Below are 19,136 nucleotides of genomic sequence, written 5' to 3'. Positions count from 1 at the left end.
AGGGAAGGGAAGAGCGAGAGGAGGCGAGGCGGGCCGGTGCCTCGGCGGAGGGGATGGGTGCCCGGCGCTCCCCGCGGCGGCCGCTGTTTACCTCAGCTCAACGCCGAGTAACGGCGATCGCCGCCTCAGCCGGCAACGCTCGAGGCGCCCGCCCTCCCGCCGCGCCCAAGCACCGCCCGCCAGCCGCCGCTCGACGACAACAACCCCCCGGCCCCGCCCCCGCACCGCGGCTCCGCCAATCACGCCTCGACCACGCCAAGGCGGCCGGGCCGAGCGGCAATGCATGACGGGAAATGTAGTCCGAGCGCCGCCGCGGGCTGCAGAGGAGAGGGGCTGACGGGCGGGGGAGAAACTACGACTCCCGGCAGGCCTTGCGGCGCGCCTAGTTCGCCTCAGGGTGAGGGGAAGCGGACGGGGCTGAAGGGGCAGCGGCTTGGCTTCCCTCAGTCGGCCCGGTTGAGGGGGGCCCGGCTTCTCCCGCCGAACACCCTCTCCCGTAGCCGCGTCTCTCCCCTCAGGAGAGAGCCTGGCTCTGTCCTGCCCTCGCCCCGGGCTCACCGGCGTGGCGGTACCGGCCCCACGGGCGGGCAGCCGTCGGCCATCAGTGTCACGGAGCGCCTGGAGGCTCCCTCCTTTCGCTTGATGCGGAGAAAAAATGTACAGTGTGTCTCTTTATTGCCCCACTAAACAGGCGCTCTCTGCCTCCCGGGTGATCTGTATGAGGAAAAGCTAGCAACCTCCCTGGTTGTGCTCCTCCTTCAGCCTCCGAGGCAGCCTTCATGCTGCCAAGTGCATCATCTGTTCCCTCTGAAAGGATAATGGAAACGGTGCTACGCCCGGGGATGAGCTCGTTGTTCAGAAGCATTTCCAGACGGGCTTCAGCAGCAATTCAGTTGCCATTAGGAGGAAAATCGTAACCCCCTATCTCCCCTCCCCAAGCTGCTTCGGTTCTAATTGAATCGCCTGTCCCCGAGCAGAAGGCCGCGGCAGTGACCACATCCCGCAGCGCATCCTCATCCCACAGCGCATCCTCATCCTGCAGAGCATCCTCGCAGAGGTTGCCATAGTGACAGCAGGCACTGCAGAGGGATGCAAGGCTTCGGGAAGGTGGGCAGAGGGCGGTGGGACTGCTGCCCAGGGGACGCTGGACGTGAAGGGAGGAACAAAACACCAGGGCTGTGAGCGGCACAGGCTCCTGGGGGAGGTGGAAAGAGAGACTGAATGCAGAGAAAGATGCAATGGAGGGATGGCAAAGACGTGGGGAGGCGTTTTGGGGAACCCGAGCAGTGTAGCAAAGGACGTTGTTGAAAACTGTAAATACAGAAGGGAACCATCCATCATAAGAAAGCTTAGAAATCTCAGTTTAATACCTCTCCCCTTCAAAGCTCGCAAGTCAGTGTCCTGAAGGGACCTCTTTCTTGGCTGCAGACATAAACAAACTCTCCAGTCCAGAGGTCTGACTTGGGTGTGGGGAAATGAACCTTAAATTGGTCTATTACAGTAAATTACTGATAGAAGTCAACAGAAGATAAAGATAAGAAGAAGGAAGTAAGTCAACATAAGTCTTCTGTTGTCACTAAAGGACTCTCCTAAGGTTGTTTCTGGTGTAGAAGGAGAAGAGTCTGGAGACTGATAAAGCTAGAGTGAGGAAATCAGGCATAATAGATGACTCAAACAGTGAGTGAGTGGGATATTCCCATCTCCAGATGGATTTGGGGGATCCATCCTTTGGTACTGATGCTCGGAGAAGGAGTGAGCCTGCGGGACAGTAGGGAAGGGCCCTACAACCAGATCGGCCATGTGGTGGGCCTTGCAGGACCATGAGCCAGAGGTGACCATGCCAGCCCAACCCACGAGCAGGACTACGCAGCTCCACACTTCCCACCAGTTCTGGCTTCACCCCATGGGCTTCTGTACCCATTGCCACCTACCCCCCATGTTGCTTCCTCTCCCATCCTTATTTTTTCTCTTTCTTGTACATCTCTGCATAAAGAGGTGGCATCTATAGCAGTGCTGATGCCATCCTGAGCCCAGCAGTCTGATTAAAACCATGTCCCAAACAGCGAGATGCTGGCACATTTCTCCAGATCTCAGAATAGCTGACAAGGGTGGCTCCTGCAGTCAATTTGCACCTGAGAGTCAGCAAGAGGCACAGCACCTGCTTTTCATACCTTTGCTGCTCTCTTCCTCCTTTGTCTTTTGTCTTCAAGGAAAGGAGGCCAGAGCCCAGCGTAATAGGAGCTCCAGCCCATAAAACCTTTGTTTTCCCCTCAAAAAAGGACAATGGCCATGTTAAATACCTCTCCAAAGAGCATTTCTTACAAAAACTCTGTAGCTATTTGGAAAGGCAGTAAGAGATATTAAAAGGAAACTTCATACTTCAAATGCTTCAATTCTTGCCTCCTTTTTTTTCCCCTATGTGCTTAATGAAAGCTTTAAATTCTTCTGAAGAGCAGGCAGGCTCTTTCTGTACATGAAAGCTTGAACCTCATTAAGTGGTTTCATACAGGACAGCAGCAGCTGTGCCCACACCCTGCGTTATCAGCATTCAGCTACATAGCCATGACTAAAAGCGGGGTTTTCCCTTCAGATATCTAGATAGGAGAATTATCATTCTCTCAGATGTCAGTGCTCCTCCATGATTATTTCCCTGAAGAACAGCTAAAACAGCCTCATAGAGGATAAAAGCCTCCTCCTGTTATGTCTTTACCAGGAATAACCACAGCGTGGAGGGTTTGAAACTTCTCGGGATCTTGCCAATGCATCCGGAGTCAGAGAGTGACAATCTGGCTTCCAAATATTTCCCTGTGAGAGGACATTGGTAAACTAGCTCCGAGGCACCACAGTACATATCACAGATGCCAGGCAGCCCGAGCAACTCCAGAGCAGGGCAATCATATAAAAAGATTATAGGTGATATGGCTTAGATCATGCTTATGGAGATTTGCTGTGTTGGCCTGGAGAAAACACTGACCTCATGGGAGATGACAACTAAGTCCAATGTATTTGAGGATTAATCAGCCACCAGAAGAATTTTTAAAGCTGATTATGTTGCTACAGGAAAGTTAAACTGAGTCCCATCTGCTTTCGTGCTGTCGCAGAGAGCAATAGCGAAGAAGCTGGTATGACTCTGGACTGCGCTGCACTGGGACCTGGCAAATCACGGCTCTCCGGGGCACTTTGGGGTGATTGCAGAGCCTCCCCACACTCACTGGCCATACATGTTGCCAGCAGAAATCTCTATTTTCATCATCTGTTACTAACCACAAAATTTCCAGTCCTTATGGCTGTGGAGGAAAGCCAGAAAATAGGAAATTAATCTGCAAGTGAAGGAAAGCCAACATTTCTAAGTTTTCAACCTCACGTATCATTTCGCCTAATTGAGGCACAGCATGCTCAGACCAAACTGAGCAGCAGCAAACAGTCTGGGGACTAAAACCCATGGGAGAGGCCACAGTGCCAGAGATGAATACGAGCCAGGCTGGGAGGAGAAGGGCTGACAGGCTGCTGGCAGCCGCCGGCTCGTGTGCTGGGAGCTGCCAGAGCCAGCAGGGACTGTGGCGGGGCTCAGCTGGGGGGAATGACTTCTTCCTAGCCAAAATCCGCGTGTGCATCCACATATGCATATGTATGACTGTGCATGCATTGCTGCTGCTTTCAGGGAAAGGCCCTGCTCTCTCTGCCGCTGTTATGAAAGCCAGAGCTCCCACATGCAGCATAACTGAAACTATGAAATGGCAGATAACTGTCTGTGCCCCCAAAATGAGTTTTCCTCTAATGTAAACAAAAGCATGTAAGTTAATAGAGACTCGTTAATAACACATAGCTCTTGTTTGGGATTTGCGTTTATGCCATGCGGGGGTAAAGAGCATATCCATTCTCCTTTACATGGTTAAATGTATCTGTCCTCCTGGCAGGGTTGGGTTTGCAGTGTCTCGGTATCGGACCCCTGAACAGTGATGCACGTATTTTGTTCTTTCCAATGTGTTTAATGTTTTTTTCCGCAAAAGAAGGGCTAAGCATGCCATGATGTCACTGCACATTAGAATTAAAAAACATCTTACAGTCACATGAACATCCTCAGTGATCTGGTACCGCAGACCAAATCCTCACCCACAAGAAACTGGATTAGCTCTGTCGATCGCACAGCTCTGTCCAGCCCTGCGATGGAGAGCCTCAGGGCTGAACCCAGCCGGTACAGTGTTTCCATGGCAATTTTACCGCACACAGTTTATTCCAGATCGCCTGCAAACGGTCCAGGGCTCCCATGATATTCCAGGTTGGTTTTCTGCCCCTGGTTTCTGCAGTGAGCCGGGGCCATGCTGGATGAACCCAGTGCATCTTTGCAGCTCGCTGCCGAGCCTCTCAGAAGGCACTATGCACGTCCTCGCTCTGCAGCACAACTTTTGTTTTATTATTTATGTATCCTGAACACCCTGTTCTCCTGTGCCTCTTGGGTTACCTGGTAATAACACAGCGACTCCCATTCTTTCATTTCCCTCTCTCAGAGTAGCGTGTTGACAGAAACGCAGTGCAACTCTAAACACAGCCAGTAATGACATCCCTGCCAGTTGATAACATGCTGCACGGGGAGGGGCAGTTGCCTTTTTGGGCCTGAATGCCGTTTTTAATCCAATCTGGGGTCAAAGCAGATGAAGTGCTTTGTCCTGAAGAAGCGCAGGCGCTCTGCAGGCAGAGCAGAAAGAAAGGGAGCACGCTGGCAAGGTGGGAAGGAGGCAGCAGGGACCGCCAGGATTAGGAAATGGCTTTCAAATTCTGCAGCTGCTGCTGGCTTGGCGCTTCACGATGTCAGCCCTGGGAAGGCCTGATCCTGCACCCCCCTGCACTGACAACACACTCCTTGGCTTGAGCATAACACCCTAAATACCTATGCTTTAAAAGCAGTATGTAACATGCAACTCAGAGCTGCTGGAAAAACCTCCGCGCTCAGCCCAAAGAGAGGGCAAGGAGCAGCTCTCCTCACCGTTGCCACAGTCTCAGCTTTCCAGTTTGCGGGCCCCGCCGTGGCCGGCAAATGCTGATGATGAGATCTTTCATAACAGGCAGCTTGGAGCCAAAAACACACCACAAGTCCAATTCTGCCAGCGGGCATGTGTCTGAGGCAGCAGTCCTGAGCGAGCAAGCGGAGAGGAACTCGGGCTCATCACCTCTTCCCACCCTAATCTTTTGTCCTAGCTGATAAAAACCATTTTATAGGCTCTGGTGACTAAGCATTTAATCTAGGGCTTAATCAACTACTGCTTGTAGGGGTGATGGTATTTGCCAAGGCTGAGTAGCACAGTGGGTTAGCGTACCAGGAGTAGGTGTGGGAAAGCTGCAGTGAGCATCCCCGTCCCCAGCACCCCTCTGGAGTAGGCACTGATCCAGCGCTCCACGTACTCCCTTAGCTTGGGGCATGGGCTCCTTCCAGGGCTGCTATTTCACTGGGGGAAATTTCAGCACCTCCCGCTTGCTGGGGCCTCAGCACCCCAGGGAAGCTGGCTTCGGTCACCAGTCCCCTCGTATATCAATGCCTGTCCTCTGCAAACCAGAAACCAAACACATACCTGGTTATTTTTAATCCTCCCCTCTAGGTATTAATAGTCCACACGTGTGTTCTGCTGAGCAGTTGTCCACCAGCCGCATCCATCTGCAGAAAAGAGATGTGATGGGTCCATTTCCTCTGGTGAGAAAACAAGAAAGAAGTATGGACCAGGCTTTTCACCCCAATTTATCCCCTCAATCCCAAAGTACAAGGTAAGTTGTGTGGAACTGAGAACATTTGTACCGAAAACTTTCTGCAAGGAGAGTACATGAGATCCTGGGTGTCTGGGATTTCCTGATTGTCAGGAAAAATAAATGGTGCTTTGATCTTTATTAAGAAATGCTGCTTTTTCTTACCATATGGTGCAGGTTTTGTCGGTACCCCTAGGGCAGTCAGGCTGAACTGAACTGTCCCATGATTGCACAGTCCCAACAGTTATTTTATGACCAGACCTTTGATAACATTGCTATAGCTTATTGCCAGCACGTGCAGATCATTCTTCAGCTGGACTGATCCCAGGTCTCCCTTTCCCCTCACCTGTATGAGAACAGGGGAGGAAAAGGAAAAAAATGAGCAGAAAAAGGGGAGCCAGACAGACCTGCGTTGCTGGAACAGCTGCGGTGCAAAGGAGGCCGGGGCCATGTCTCATGTAGAGAGGGTCCAATGTAGCGCCCAGACCCAGATTCTGCCTGCTGAGGGCTCCTCCGCTAATTAATTTGGCAGCTCTCGGTGCCAATTTGGGAGCGCACATGAGCAGCTGTGCCATTGCACATGCAGGTCACCATGGTACCGGACACCAGGAAAGGAGATGGTGCTCTGCACAGAGGCTCAGAAAGCCAAAGTCTCCTGAACACTGCATTTTTCCATTGTATGCTTTAAAAAAAAAAAGCTTGCAAAATGACTTATCTGGGTTAGGCAAGAGTGGGCAAGACTTGTCTGGATTAGGTGCCCAGCGCTGCTTGACGGAGGGCTGTGAGTGAAAAACACTGCAGCAGGAAACATCAGAGCCGCTTTAGGGAAGAGGGACGTGTCAGAGGTGGGTTTTGTGCTGAGCATTCCCTGGAGAAAAGCCGTCAGGAACGGGTGCTCCCTCTGCCGCTGCAGAGATGCATCCCACACTGCCAGCAGCACGCAAACCCGACCTCACAGAGGGGCTGGAGGGGGCTAGCTCAGACAGGCAGAAAATTGAGAGGGGCAGAATAAATGTTTTTCATGCCTGCACATAATTTATTTGGTTTCCCACATCTTTATGTAAACCATCTGATACCAGCCCAGTGTGAGAGAGGCGACTCGGACAGACATCCATTGCAGCAGGATGATAGAAAACAGAGGAAAAGGCCCATGGAGGACTTCCAAGCAACTGACCCTGCATGGCAATTCCTGCAGAGCTTCCAAACAGGTCAGGTTCTTTGGTTTAAGTCACTTTTGTTTCTCTCGTCCCTCTGAACAAGGGTATTGCTCCAGCTGTGATGCCGCAGGGCTGTCAGCAAGGCAGGTTGTAGGAACAGGCTGCGTCTCTAGTCAGAGGAACTGATGTATTTAGAAGAAATGGATGTGTTTTGGACAGTGAGGGTTTCTGACCTGAAGCAAAAGCTTGTGTGTCCAGGAGCAGCCCCCTTCCCATAATAATGACCTCGTCACCTCCCAGAAAATCCTTTTAAGATAGCACAGGGAATGGCCAACCCCATCTTTCAGCAGGGCTGATTGTGTTACCTCGCAGGAGGACATTACCTCTACTCTCCCTCCAGAGGAAGATGGGCAATAATGAATAAGTAATGTCACTGCTTGAAACTGGTCATGTTTCCGTAGGATGCTGTGAGCTGTGCCGCAGGGCTTTCGTCCGACACCCGCAGCACTGAGCCCCACAGCCTTGCACCTGCGCAGCCAGGACACCGTTACAGCTTCATGTCCAATTTCTTGTGGGTAGCGATTGCCACTGATGCACGAACTGCCCTTAATCCTCTCCCCAGCTTTGTCCACCCCTTGCTTTGTAGCATTTAGTTGTACTCTATACATATGACAAATAGAGCTCATTAAGACTCCTTAGTAGCTAGCAGTCATTTAATTAGCAAATAAACATCACCCAGCGGTATCTATGCACCAAACCTATCAGCCAACTCGTGCTGCAGCATCTGCCGCAGATCACAGCGTGCTCCAGCCAGCACAACGAGCATAACCAGCAAGAACAGCTGACAGGGAGGGCAAGAGGGGCCTGGGGAAGTTACCCCAGGAATGTACCAGGGAACCCCCCACTGCAACATGGAAGATGCTTGTCCTGCATCCATCTGCTGCAGTGCAGGGATGGTCATCCAGCATCTGTCTGCTGCAGTGCAGGGGATGCTCGTCCAGCATTTCTCTGCCCTGCCATGAACTGGGAGTGCTTTCCCCTTCCCTCCCCCCCTTTTTTTTTAATGTTTCCCAAGATTAACTTTCCCCATCATGACCCCTGTCTACCACAGGCTGCAAATAAGCATTCGTGCATGTGAGCCTGGCTCGGCACACCTGATAGGAGAGCAGCGTGCCCTTCCCAGACCAGCAGCCCGCTACTCTCCTGCATGCCTGCCCCATCAGCAGCGCCCGATTCCCACCGAGCACTGACTGCTGTCCTGGAGAAGCAGCTCCCCTTGAACACACCTTCCCACACCTCAGTCCTGCTGTGGCACATAGTCAAAACGAGTATAGTACAAACTGCTGGAGGCACCTCATGCTGTTAGCTAAACATTCACTGATACCTGCTGGCATTGCTCGGCGATACCATTGCTATCAGTCACTGCACTGCTACCGTTTCACCTTGCACAGTTCTTATCGAAATGCCCAGCATCGAAGCAGTTCCAGGAACAGACCTCCACAATTCCTATTGCTCTGACAATCCTCCCAGCCAAGGTCAGCCTGAACTTCCCATACACACGACGTTTCGATATCCTTTTCCAAGTACCAGGCAAACTGCTACAGACACTGTCTCACCCATGATTCATTCCTGCGTGCCAAGGAAAAAAATCTTAAATAAATTGGCCTCACATGAGCTCTATTTTTTTTTTCTAGCTTCATTGCTTTAAACACAAATGTAGTCAGCTACGATTTGCACAGTTGGGTTTAGTGATTCAGCCAAAGCCAGTGCTTCCCCAGGTCTTCTCTCTGTGCACCTGAGTGCATCTCCTTGCTGTTAAAACAAACCTCATGAGTGTTACCCAGAAATCATCTGCTCCTGGGGCTGCAGCACAGGGACCGAGGCCAGAGCCCCATCAGCTTTGACGAGGAATCTCTGAACTCTGGGATGAGCACCTAATTAGTCTCGAAACCCTTCCTCCAGCAGCTGAAGCAAACCCATTTTGGGAGGCTGAGCTCATCAAGCTGACCCAGAGACGTGAGTCCCAAGGGGACACCATCCAGCCTGGAGCCACGGATCCCAAGGGGACACCATCCAGCCTGGAGCTGTGGGTCCTGCAGGGACAGGCCTGGCTGCTGTGGCCCTGGAGAACCGAGGGTGCCAAGGGGAAGGAGCAGATGCCCATGGCAGGGGGACCCCGAGGCAGCTGCCACAAGGTGGCACTGGCACCTTGTCACCCAGCCTGGTGGCATCCAGCCAGAGAGGCCCCGGGGGGGGGGGGGGGGGGGCACCCAAGGCATCCCCCCAGCCCTGCCGCAGGCTCTGGTCCGAATTTAACTGCGGGGACGGACGGGAGGAGCTGCTGATGGATCGGAAATCAGGTGAATCATGATCACTGCAGCAGCTATGTCTTGCAGGAGGGTTTTTTTCACCTTGAGGGTTGTCTGGATTAGGGAAAAGCAGCATTTTCTTCAATTTTTACGACATGCCACCCTGTAACAGATTTGTCCCCCAGGGTCACAGCAGCAGAAGAGACTCTGGGATCACCAGATCCACCCCAGCTACCCCCTGTCCCAGGAGGGCCAGTGGCCATCAGGAGAGGCAAGAAGACCACATCACCGGGGGGGGTTGGGGTACCACAGTCACCATTCAGCACCCATCCCATCACCCCCATCCTGGCCCTGGTGCGAGTGGCTGCTCCGTGGCTCATCCCCCCCGGAGGAGCCGGAATTAGAGGAGGACAAACACCGCGAAAGTGGAGAAAACCCAAGCGTGGTATGTGCTTGCACAAACCAACCCGGCGGAGCGTTGCTGTCTCGTCTCTCCCTGCCTGGCCCAATTCCCCTGAATTATTTGCAGATAAAGGGTTTATTTTCCTTTCCCAGCGCTGCAACCACAAGACAAACACAGTGAAGCCTCTTGAGCTACTTCCTGCTTGGGCCGAGTGCCGCGGGACGTTGGTGGCATTTGCTCCCACGTCCCCAGAAAGCCCGACCGGCACCTCATGCCCGGCTCAGAACTCACAGCGGGCTCACTCCCAAAGCAGGCAGCCCCCGAGGGCTCCCCAAAACCCCTTGCCTTGGGTTCTGTGCCCAAGCTGAGGACATGGGAAATCAGGAATTGGTCACTGAGCTGCTGCCATCCCAGTGCCTCCGGTGCCAAGGTTTCCAGCCCTACCCCAAACAAGCTCACATCCAGTATTATTTTTTGGATTAGGGTTTGGCGTCACTGTTTGGGCTCAGGCATCGCAGCCTTGTTTAACCTCTGAATGCAGGCGGAAAGGCCCCTATGGGCCAGCTAATCTAGCTGCAATTAAAGATATTAATTATGCCATTATTAACAGGTTAAGACGTGCGAGGGACTGGGTCACCGACGCTGCCCCACAGCCTGTTTTGAAAGACAGGGACGTTTACTGTCCTGGACACCAGCCACGCCACAGGCCAGTCCCAAACCCAGCCAGCTTAATAGCGGAGCTGAAGCCAAGGAGCCCAGCAGCACCCGAGAACATCCCCTTCCCGTCCGCCGCTGCGCCCTTGCCCCGTGGAAAACACATTTGGGACCTGCGGTACAAAAGGCCAAAGCTACAGCCGACAGCAGGAAGGAAGCAGGAAAAACTCCGGCATCACCGTCCGGAGCCCGGAGAGACCTTTGAGGACATGCAGAGCCAGATGCCTCCGGCCAGGCTTGGGCCATGCTCGCAGCGTGTGCCTGTGGCTCAAGCGATGCTCCCCGGATGGCAGCGGGGAGGAAGCACCTCGTGTCCTGGGATGAAGGCTGCGATGTCACCAAGGAGTTGCCCTTGATGCCACCTCGGCAGCACACAGGGAGCAGGTTTAGCCCTCACCGCATCCCCTGGGCTCTGGCAGCCAGGGCAGGGCACCGGCATGGAGAGGTGCCCTACAGATCGCCCCCGGCACCGAGAGAGCACTTTGCTCGGAGAAGAAGCAAACACGACCCCACTGGAAACTGCCACCTCCTTTAATTCCCCGCCAGAAAAGCGGGGCCCAGCCCGGCTCAAAAATTACAGGGTTTTAGCACCAGAAAAGCCCGCTAGTCCGTGTCACGAAGCTGCTGGGAGCCCACAGAGGTCAACGCTGGCTGATCTGAGCAGGGAAATGGTGAATTTTTCTCCTTGAAGACCCCTGCCAGCCTTGGCAGGCCACGGTAGGAAAGAAGCTGCCTCTCCCATCCCCATCCCCCCCAGGGCTCAGCCGAGGTGGGTGTGCGGAACCGGGACCTGCCCACGGGTCGCACGCTGCCAGCTCCTGCCAGACAGGAGCTGTGGCCCAGCTAGGATGTCCCCACGCTGCTCACACCCGGGCTGAGCACCTCCATGGGGGCACGGGGTGGGGGGGGCAATTTCCCAGCAGTTTTGGGGCCAGGCTGGCCGGCAGCTCTGCCCCATCCTGCAAGCAGTGGGATGCGCAGCAGCGACGTGACCCCAAACCCACCAGCTCCTGGGGACCAAGGCGTCGGGACTGGGCTCAGATCATGGAGACCCTGTTCTTGATGTAGACGTGGTACGGGTCGCTGCGCTTGTCCACTTTGCGGGAGCGGGTGTAGCCCAGGATGAGGCTCCCCACCGTGGCGGCAAAAAGCGTCATGACGAAGAGGATGTACATGTAGGCGTTGTCGTTGCGGCCAGGATGGCCGGCGCGGGTGCTGGCGTTGCGTGCGGTGGTGGCGGGGCGGTCAGTGGGACAGAGGATGACCCCATGCAGCGTCTGGTTCAAGGCATTAAGCACTGCCTGGAGGCTTTGGTGCCAGGTCTCTGTCCGGTTGTTCTCCTCCATGTCCTCCTCCAGGCTGTGGGGAAGGACAGGGAGGTTCAGCCGGGGCTGCCCTCGCGGCGGCGGTGCCTCCGGGACGATGCCAGGGATGTCCCACCAGACCCAACGATGACCCCAAAATGATCCTTGAAGTGCCTCCTCTGCCACACAGCAAGGGTAGGAGCAGGGGTATCCAAACCCTTTGCATTCGTGGCAGACTTCTCCCCAAATTTCACTCCTCCATGGAGGGAATAAAGCACCCAGACCTTCGGGGCAGCTGCCTGCCCCCCTCTCTTCCCTGGGGCTGGGGACAATGCGGGGACACAGCTGTCCCAGGGTGCCAGGATGGTTTTGTTCAAAGCCTGCTCCCCGCAGGGATGCGTGGTGATGGTGGGCACCACCTGCATCTTGCACCCTTCCAGGGTGCAGAGCCGGCACCCAAGGGACCCTGGGGGGCTGTCTGGGGTCCCCCACCCTAAATAACAGCTCCGGGACTGATCCTGCCATGCATCGACACCACTCGCTCCAGGCCAGGTCCCCCCAGGTGAGCAGGGACCCCCTTTTCTCCCCGTTGGTCCTAGCCCGGGGCCAGGAGCTGCAACTGCCCTGGCAGAGGGGCATAGCTCCCCACACACCCCTGTGGACCCACCCCAAGGGGTCACTGCCCTAAAACCCCCCTGGGGATTTTCCCCCCCATGGGTCCTAGACCCCCTCTGACCACCCTCACGGTGCCCTCTGCCAGCCCACCCTGGACCCCCACGTGCCCTCACATACCCTCGTGTCTCGCTGGGGCCTTGGAGCAGGTGCCGGCCGGGAAGGGACACGGGGACACGGTCCCCCATGTGTGCCATCCTTTGGGACACACCAGCCCCACAAACCACTGTTGTCCAGTGTTAAATCCCCCAGGGTAGCCACCCCGTCCCTCCCCGCTCCCGAGCACCCCATGCCTGCAGCACCGGCAGCTCTGCCTCATGCCCAGGCAGCAGACCGCCCCCCCCAAAAAAGGTCACCCCAAACCCAAGGTGCACTTCCCAGGACGAGACCCCAGCAGCGAGGAGGAGGAAGGGGCTGAGCAGCCACAAGCCCACGGGGATGGTCTCAGACCCGGCTGTCTTCCCGACTTAGAGACAAGTTTGAAGCAGGAGGAGGCTGAATTTGGGAGATTTAGGGCAAGATCTGGATTTATCCCAGGAGGGGATGCACAGACGGGCTGCGGCATGGGGCGAACCTCGCGTTAGGGGGGGGGATAGGGACAGGGAGGGAAAGGGGGGGACCGGAGGGGTGGGAAGGGGGGATCGCACTCACCCGGGGTGCCCTCCCTGCCTGTGCGGCTGGCAGGCTGAGCCGGGACTGGAGCATCGCGGGGCGGTGGCGAGGGATGCCGGCCGGGCTGGGAGTGCCGGCTGGGAGTGCCGCGCAGCCTCCTCCCCTTCCCGGGGCAGAGCCACCTGCCAAAGCCACCCAGCCCCGACACGGGCCACCAGCCTGTCCCCAACCCCACGGGTCCCACCACGGCCCCCTCGCCCTGGCCGGATACCGGAGGCCTTATGGGGTCGGGAGAGCCGGACCCTGCGTTTCCCTCTTGGCACACGCTGCCGGTCACGCTTTCCTGTCCCTCCTCCGTCCGTCCCCGCTGTCCCCAAGCCCTCGCACCGGGCACCAAGCCTGCCTGGGGTGCCTTCCTCCCCGCTCACCATCCCTTCCCAGAGCTGAGCTGGCTCCATGAAAAAGGATTTTCCCCCCACAGCCCCCCCCGCCATGGCCCTTCCAGCCCCATTGCTCCCAGCACAAAACCCCTGGGAGCTGTGGGGTGGGTGCCCGTGGGCAGGCACCCACGGGTGGCTCACGGGGACCCACCAGCACTGCGCAGCGGCAGAGGTACCCCAAAGTTTGTGGGGCAGAAAGAAGGCCCGGAGCAGTGGAGCGGGGGGCTGCAGGTGGGGGTCAGCATGGGGACTTTATTTGCCATTTTCCGTTTCTCCTGACCCCAAAGCATCCGTCTGGCTGTGGGGCTGCTCCCAACCGCCCGTGGTCAGTGCCTCCGGCACAGGCTTCGGGTCTGCCAGCAACCAGGGTGACTCAGAAATGGCTGTGGACGTGCCACGCACCAACGGGGCAAGGTTTCGGGGAGCCCAGACTGGGTGCTGCCCCTCCTGCCCATGCACTGGGAGAGCCGCAAGCATCCCCGAGGGGCGGCAGGCAGCTCTGGGGAGCTCAGCCTCGGGTTGGCTTCTTACCCCTTCAGAAACCTGTTGATTAAAATCAAGTTTATATGTGTCTGCCTATAGGTTTGCATTGATGGGCACGGACCCCAGTGCCATCGGGACCCCAGGGTGGCCGTGTCCCTTCACCCGGGACGGTTGCTGCGAGCCCACGCGGATGCCGTGCAGCCAGGACAGCCATTTCGGAGGAGCTGATGCCGCCTGCACAGACCCCAGCGACATCTCCAGCACCACGGACCCAGCAGAAGCAGGTCATCATTGCCCAGCCGGGACACTCAATCCCACGCTCCGTGGTCCCATGGGGTCCGGGATGGCTGCGGCTCCTCTCCTCGGGCACCCCAACCCCTTCCCCTCCACCTCCCGCTTTCCCACCGCGTCGGCATCGCACCGGTGGCCTTTCAACCACCGTTTACAGCCTCTTATCAACGATTTTCCACCCGCCCTGACACCATGGTGAGGATTCTTGCAGTGCGAGGATTTCTCTGGGCGCAGGGCGAGAAAAAGGTCCTTATTCATAAAGTCTGGCGGTAAATAAATGAGCAAAGGATCGGCAGCCAAAGTTCCCAGCAACTCTCTTTATAGAAAACCTGCCTCTTTTTACGCGGCAATGATCCTCTTCCTCTTGTCCAAAGGGTGTGCGAGCATTCACCCAAATTTCATATTTTGGCGGGGGGGGGGAGGTAGAAAAAAACACACAAAAGTGCCTGTTTGGCCATTTCCCCAGCGAGCGACAGGGATGTGGTACTGGTACCCTTGGAGGTCTCAGCCAAGGGATGGAGACCCACGGGGCTGGGGAAAGCCGCCCCGATGGCAGTATGGATGTTTAAGCAACAGCCCGAACCTCTGTGTCACCGTTCACGCACCACCTATAGGCAAAGGCACGGAGAGCTCTTGTCTTTGCCATTCGTCGGCCGCGCCGAGGGTTTGCCGAAACACCCAGCGGAGGTGCCGTTGGTTCTCCTAGTCCCCGGGGTCTTCCGAAAAGACCAAGGTGCAGTCGAACACCTCCTGGAAGGAATCGAGGAAGGGCTCGAGGACGTGGTCGACGGTGATGTGCCGCCCCAGCTCGCGGCTCAGCGAGGTGACACCTTTCCCCTCCAGCCCGCAGGGGACGATGTGGTCGAACCAGGTGAGGTCGGTGCAGCAGTTCAGCGCCAGCCCGTGGGAGGTGATGTGGTTCCCGCAGTGCACCCCTGGGGGGGGCCAAAGCACCCACCCGTCAGCACCCATCCCCAGGGACACCCCGGCGTGAGATATTTAGTGGCTGTGCTGCTCAGGCCACTATAAAACCCCACTGCATGCCGTGCTCCCCGCTTCTGCCAGGGAAAACCCCTAACCCGCAGGCAGACTCCCCAAATTTGGGGCAGGCGGGGCGCAGCGTCTCCGGCTCCCTCCACCCCAGCCCCACGTCCCCCAGCACCTCCCACCGCTGGGGTTTCAAGTGGGTGCAAAGGGGGGTCCGGGCTGCAGGACCCCCGCTCTGAGCCCAGGCTGCAGAGCCCGTCTGGGGGTGCAGGACTCCAGGAAGGGGTGCGGGACGTGGGGCTGAGGTGCGGGGTCTGCCTGGCTGGAAGGGGAACAGCACAGGGCCTGGGGAGGGGGAGAGGGGAAAGGGGCAAGGCTGGGGACAAGGGGGCAGGAGGGGGGGGGCAAGGCTGGGGACAAGGGGGCAGGATTGGGGGGGCCAGGTGGGGGACAAGGGGGCAGGAGAAGGGGGGCAAGGCAGGGGACAAGGGGGCAGGAGAGAGGTCCAGGTGGGGGACAAGGGGGCAGGAGAAGTCGAACAAGGGGGCAGGAGAAGGGGGCAAGGCTGAGGACAAGGGGGCAGGAGGGGGGGGGGAAGGGGGCAGGAGAAAGGGGACAAAGCTGGGGGCAAGGGGACAGGAGAGAGGGGCGAGGTAGGGGACAAGGGCGCAGAAGGGGGCAAGGCGGGGGACAAGGGGGCAGGAAAAGGGGACAAGGCTGGGGGCAAGGGGTCAGGAGAGGGGGGCGAGGGGGGGGACAACGGGACAGGAGAGGGGGGTGAGGCTGAGGACAAGGTGGCAGGAGAGGGGGGGCAAGGCAGGGGACAAGGGGGCAGGAGAGGGGGGACAAAGGGGGCAGGAGAAAGGGGACAAGGCTGAGGACAAGGGGGCAGGAGAGGGGGGCAAGGTGGGGGACAAGGGGGCAGAAGGGGACAAGGGGGCAAGAGAGGGGGGGCAAGGTGGGGGACAAGGGGGCAGAAGGGGACAAGGGGGCAAGAGAGGAGAGCAAGGTGGGGGACAAGGGGGCAGGAAAAGGGGACAAGGCTGGGGGCAAGGGTCAGGAGAGGGGGGTGAGGGGGGGGGGACAAGGGGGCAGGAGAAGGGGGACAAGGCTGAGGACAAGGTGGCAGGAGAGGGGGGTGAGGCGGGGGACAAGGGGGCAGGAGAAGGGGGACAAGGGGGCAGGAGAAAGGGGACAAGGCTGAGGATGAGGGGGGCAAGGTGGGGGACAAGGGGGCAGAAGGGGGCGAGGCGGGGGACAAGGGGACCGGCACCCAGCCGCGGGTTGCAAGGGCCGCGGCGCAAAGCGCTGGGCCCCGGTTCCGGGTGCAAGGCCCCGGTTGGGGCTGCGGGGGCCCGAATCCGTGCTGCCCCCCCCGCCCCGGCCTCGGTGCACGCCCCCCCCCCCCCCGCCGCCCCCTCCGCGCTCACCGATGGCGCAGAGCTTGCTGTCGCCCACCCAGACGCCGGTGAAGGGCGGCGGGAGGGCGCGGGCGGCGGGGCAGGCCGAAACGGCGGCAGAGCCGCAGGACCAGCGCTTCCAGCGCTTCCACGTAAGCCCGCAGCGGCAAGCGGCGGCGGCGGAGGTCGAGCACCGGGAACGCGAGGAGCTGCCCGGGCCCGTGGAAGGTGATCCGCCCGCCGCGCCGCACGGCCGCCAGCCCCGCGCCCCGCCGCCGCAGCCGCGCCGCCGCCTCCGCCTCCGGGCCCCCCCGCAGCCCCCAGGCGTAGACGGGCTCCGCCGGTTCGCTCAGCACCACGCTCTCCCCGGGAACGGCGGCGGGGAGCCGCGCCGCCCGCGCCGCTTCCACGCAGCGTTCCTGCGCCCGCAGGGCCTCGGCGTAGGGCCGCAGCCCCAGCCGCAGCACCCGCACCGGGCCCCGCGACATGGCGGCGGGCGGCGGAACCGGGTGGAACGGGAGATCGGGAGGCCGCGGCCCGCCGGGAGGCGGCGGGGGGGGGGGCGGGAGGAGCGGAGCTCCGCGGAGCGGGGCGGGGGGGGGGGGGGGGGAGAAGGGGATGGGGGGATAGGGGACGAGCGGGGGGTAGGGACAGGGGAGAGGGGAACAGGGATGGGGACAGGGATGGGGGACAGATGGGGGGATAGGAGACAAGCGGGGGGGGCACAGGACAGAGCGGACAGAGACGGAGGATGGGGACAGGGGACGGGGATGGGGGGATAGGGGACTAGCGGGGGGTAGGGACAGGGGAGAGGGGACAGGGATGGAGGACGGGGGACAGGGACAGGGATGGGGACAGGGGATGGGGGACAGAGGGGGGGATAGGAGACAAGCGGGGGGGGCACAGGACAGAGCGGACAGAGACGGAGGATGGGGACAGGGACAGGGGACAGGGATGGGGGGATAGGGGACGAGCGGGGGGGTAGGGACAGGGGAGAGGGGACAGGGATGGAGGACGGGGGACAGGGACAGGGGATGGGGACAGGGGACAGGGATGGGGGATAGGGACAGAGGAGAGGGGACAGGAATGGTGGGGACAGGGGAGAGGGGACAGAGTTGGAGGATGGGGACAGGTACAAGGGATGGGTACAGGGTTGGGGGAGATAGGGGAGGTGGGGACAGAGGATGGAGGACAGGGATGGGGGGAGAGGGGGCAGAGGTGGAGGACAGGGGAGGGGGGACAGGGGGATAGAGGATGGTGGCTCAGGGCTGGGACATGGGGGACAGGGCCTGGGGACATGGGACGTGGCCCGAGACAGGGTACTGGGGATGATGGGGCCTGCGGTGGGGGATAGAAGAGAGGGGATGGGGACAGGGGGTAGGAGATTGGGGACAGGGGGGATCGTGCCCAGGGACAGGGGTTAGAGATAGGGGACGGGGCCTGGGGAGGGGGGATAAGGCACAGGGACGAGGTCAGGGGCCTGGGGGCGGCCGATAGGGCCCAGGAGTGCAGGAGGGGGCATGGGGAGGAGAGATAGGGCCCCCGTCACCGTCGGGTGTGGGGCACAGGGCACCGGGGGGGGGACGGGGCGAGGGGGGGGACGGCGCAGCGGTGGCAGGTGGGGGACGGGCAGGGGGTGAGGGCAGGGCACGGGGACGGGGCGTCCCGGTGGGGCTGGGTCGGGGTGGGCTGGGCAGTCGCAGACCTGCTTGAAATGGGGTAAAATTGGGATTCTGGGGTGGCACGTCAAGGTCGTGGACTGTAAATAAGGTTATTGTTGCTGCTGAAGCGCTGGTCTGCGCTGCAATTAGTCACCCCGCGGCTTTGAAAGCAATAAGACGTTCCCACCTCACCTTTTTATTCCAAATGTAGAAAATAAGCAAGTCTAGTTGGACTGCTAATGAGTCAACCATTAAAACCTGAGCAAACCGTTCCCAGCCCGCAGTCATTCCAACTTATCGACCGGATTAAGCGTGTGAAAGTATGTTTTGTTTTTATAGAGCAATCAACGGTGTTAATAAACTCTTGTTTTTATCAAAAATACGCCTCGCTGGTAATCTACCCTTGGTCGCCACAGGTAATTCAGCTGTCGTCTCACAACAGCGTTAACTTCTGTGCGGGTATTTGGAAGGAAGGGAAGGCACTTCCCTTTGTTTAGTCATTTTCTCGATGAAAAGGGGCAAGCGCTGTAGTGGCTTATGAAATTAATACAGCCTGGGGGGGGGAACCACCATAAACCTCACCAGGTGAGCATGTCAGCTCGTATTCGAGCATGCGGAGCAGCACCCAGCTTGCTTCGGGTGGGATCATCGCCTCAACCACCGACTTCAGGAGAGCTGCTCCAGGCCTCTGCCCTTGGCAGGAGAGGCTCGTATTTTGCACCAACATTGTGTGTGTAGTGAGTTATTTCCTTTTTTTTATGATTAAGCATCAACTTCTTGCTGGAGATCAAAGCCAAATGCTCTTCCTTTTTGGCTTGTCGCGGTGCTGCATGCGTAAGATGAGGAGAGTTGTGTGTAATAGGTCTGGGATCCTCGTAAATAAGACGGCAGAGATGAGCGTGGTTGCGTCGCTGGGGTATTTACTGTCAATATCCTGCTTTTGAAGCAGGGAGGAAATCTGTATGGA

The 19,136-nt window shown here is 58.3% G+C and overlaps 3 protein-coding genes across 4 annotated transcripts in view; all 3 read right to left on the bottom strand.

The window, feature by feature from the left end:
• PGM2L1 (phosphoglucomutase 2 like 1) overlaps positions 1–196 on the bottom strand; it is a 43,502-nt gene extending 43,306 nt beyond the window's left edge. The window contains exon 1 of the mRNA XM_030042494.1: positions 92–196. The gene's annotated coding sequence lies outside the window, so the exon portion shown is untranslated. The remainder of the gene's footprint in view (positions 1–91) is intronic.
• Positions 197–10,832: 10,636 nt separating this feature from the next.
• Positions 10,833–13,299, bottom strand: KCNE3 (potassium voltage-gated channel subfamily E regulatory subunit 3). 2 transcript variants are annotated; one of them, XM_030043128.2, is made up of 2 exons: positions 12,947–13,299; positions 10,833–11,678 (listed from the first exon to the last, which is right to left on the bottom strand). In XM_030043128.2, the coding sequence occupies exon 2, from the start codon at positions 11,663–11,665 to the stop codon at positions 11,357–11,359; it is 309 nt and encodes a 102-aa protein (XP_029898988.1). In that variant the 5' UTR covers positions 11,666–11,678; positions 12,947–13,299; the 3' UTR covers positions 10,833–11,356. The 2 variants fall into 2 exon arrangements, with proteins under 2 accessions (XP_029898988.1, XP_029898987.1); XM_030043127.2 differs by lacking the exon at positions 12,947–13,299 and adding an exon at positions 12,416–12,644.
• Positions 13,300–14,423: 1,124 nt separating this feature from the next.
• LIPT2 (lipoyl(octanoyl) transferase 2) lies at positions 14,424–17,089 on the bottom strand. The gene is given in 3 exon segments (XM_030043129.2): positions 14,424–15,056; positions 16,539–16,608; positions 16,610–17,089. Coding segments are annotated over 3 exon segments (690 nt in total). The 5' UTR covers positions 16,997–17,089; the 3' UTR covers positions 14,424–14,823.
• Between the last annotated feature and the right edge of the window lie 2,047 nt (positions 17,090–19,136).

Source organism: Aquila chrysaetos, chromosome 19 (assembly GCF_900496995.4).
Source record: "Aquila chrysaetos chrysaetos chromosome 19, bAquChr1.4, whole genome shotgun sequence".
Classification (NCBI taxonomy): domain Eukaryota; kingdom Metazoa; phylum Chordata; class Aves; order Accipitriformes; family Accipitridae; genus Aquila; species Aquila chrysaetos.
The sequence above is the reverse complement of the archived record's forward strand: the minus strand, read 5'-3'. Positions and strand labels throughout refer to the sequence as shown.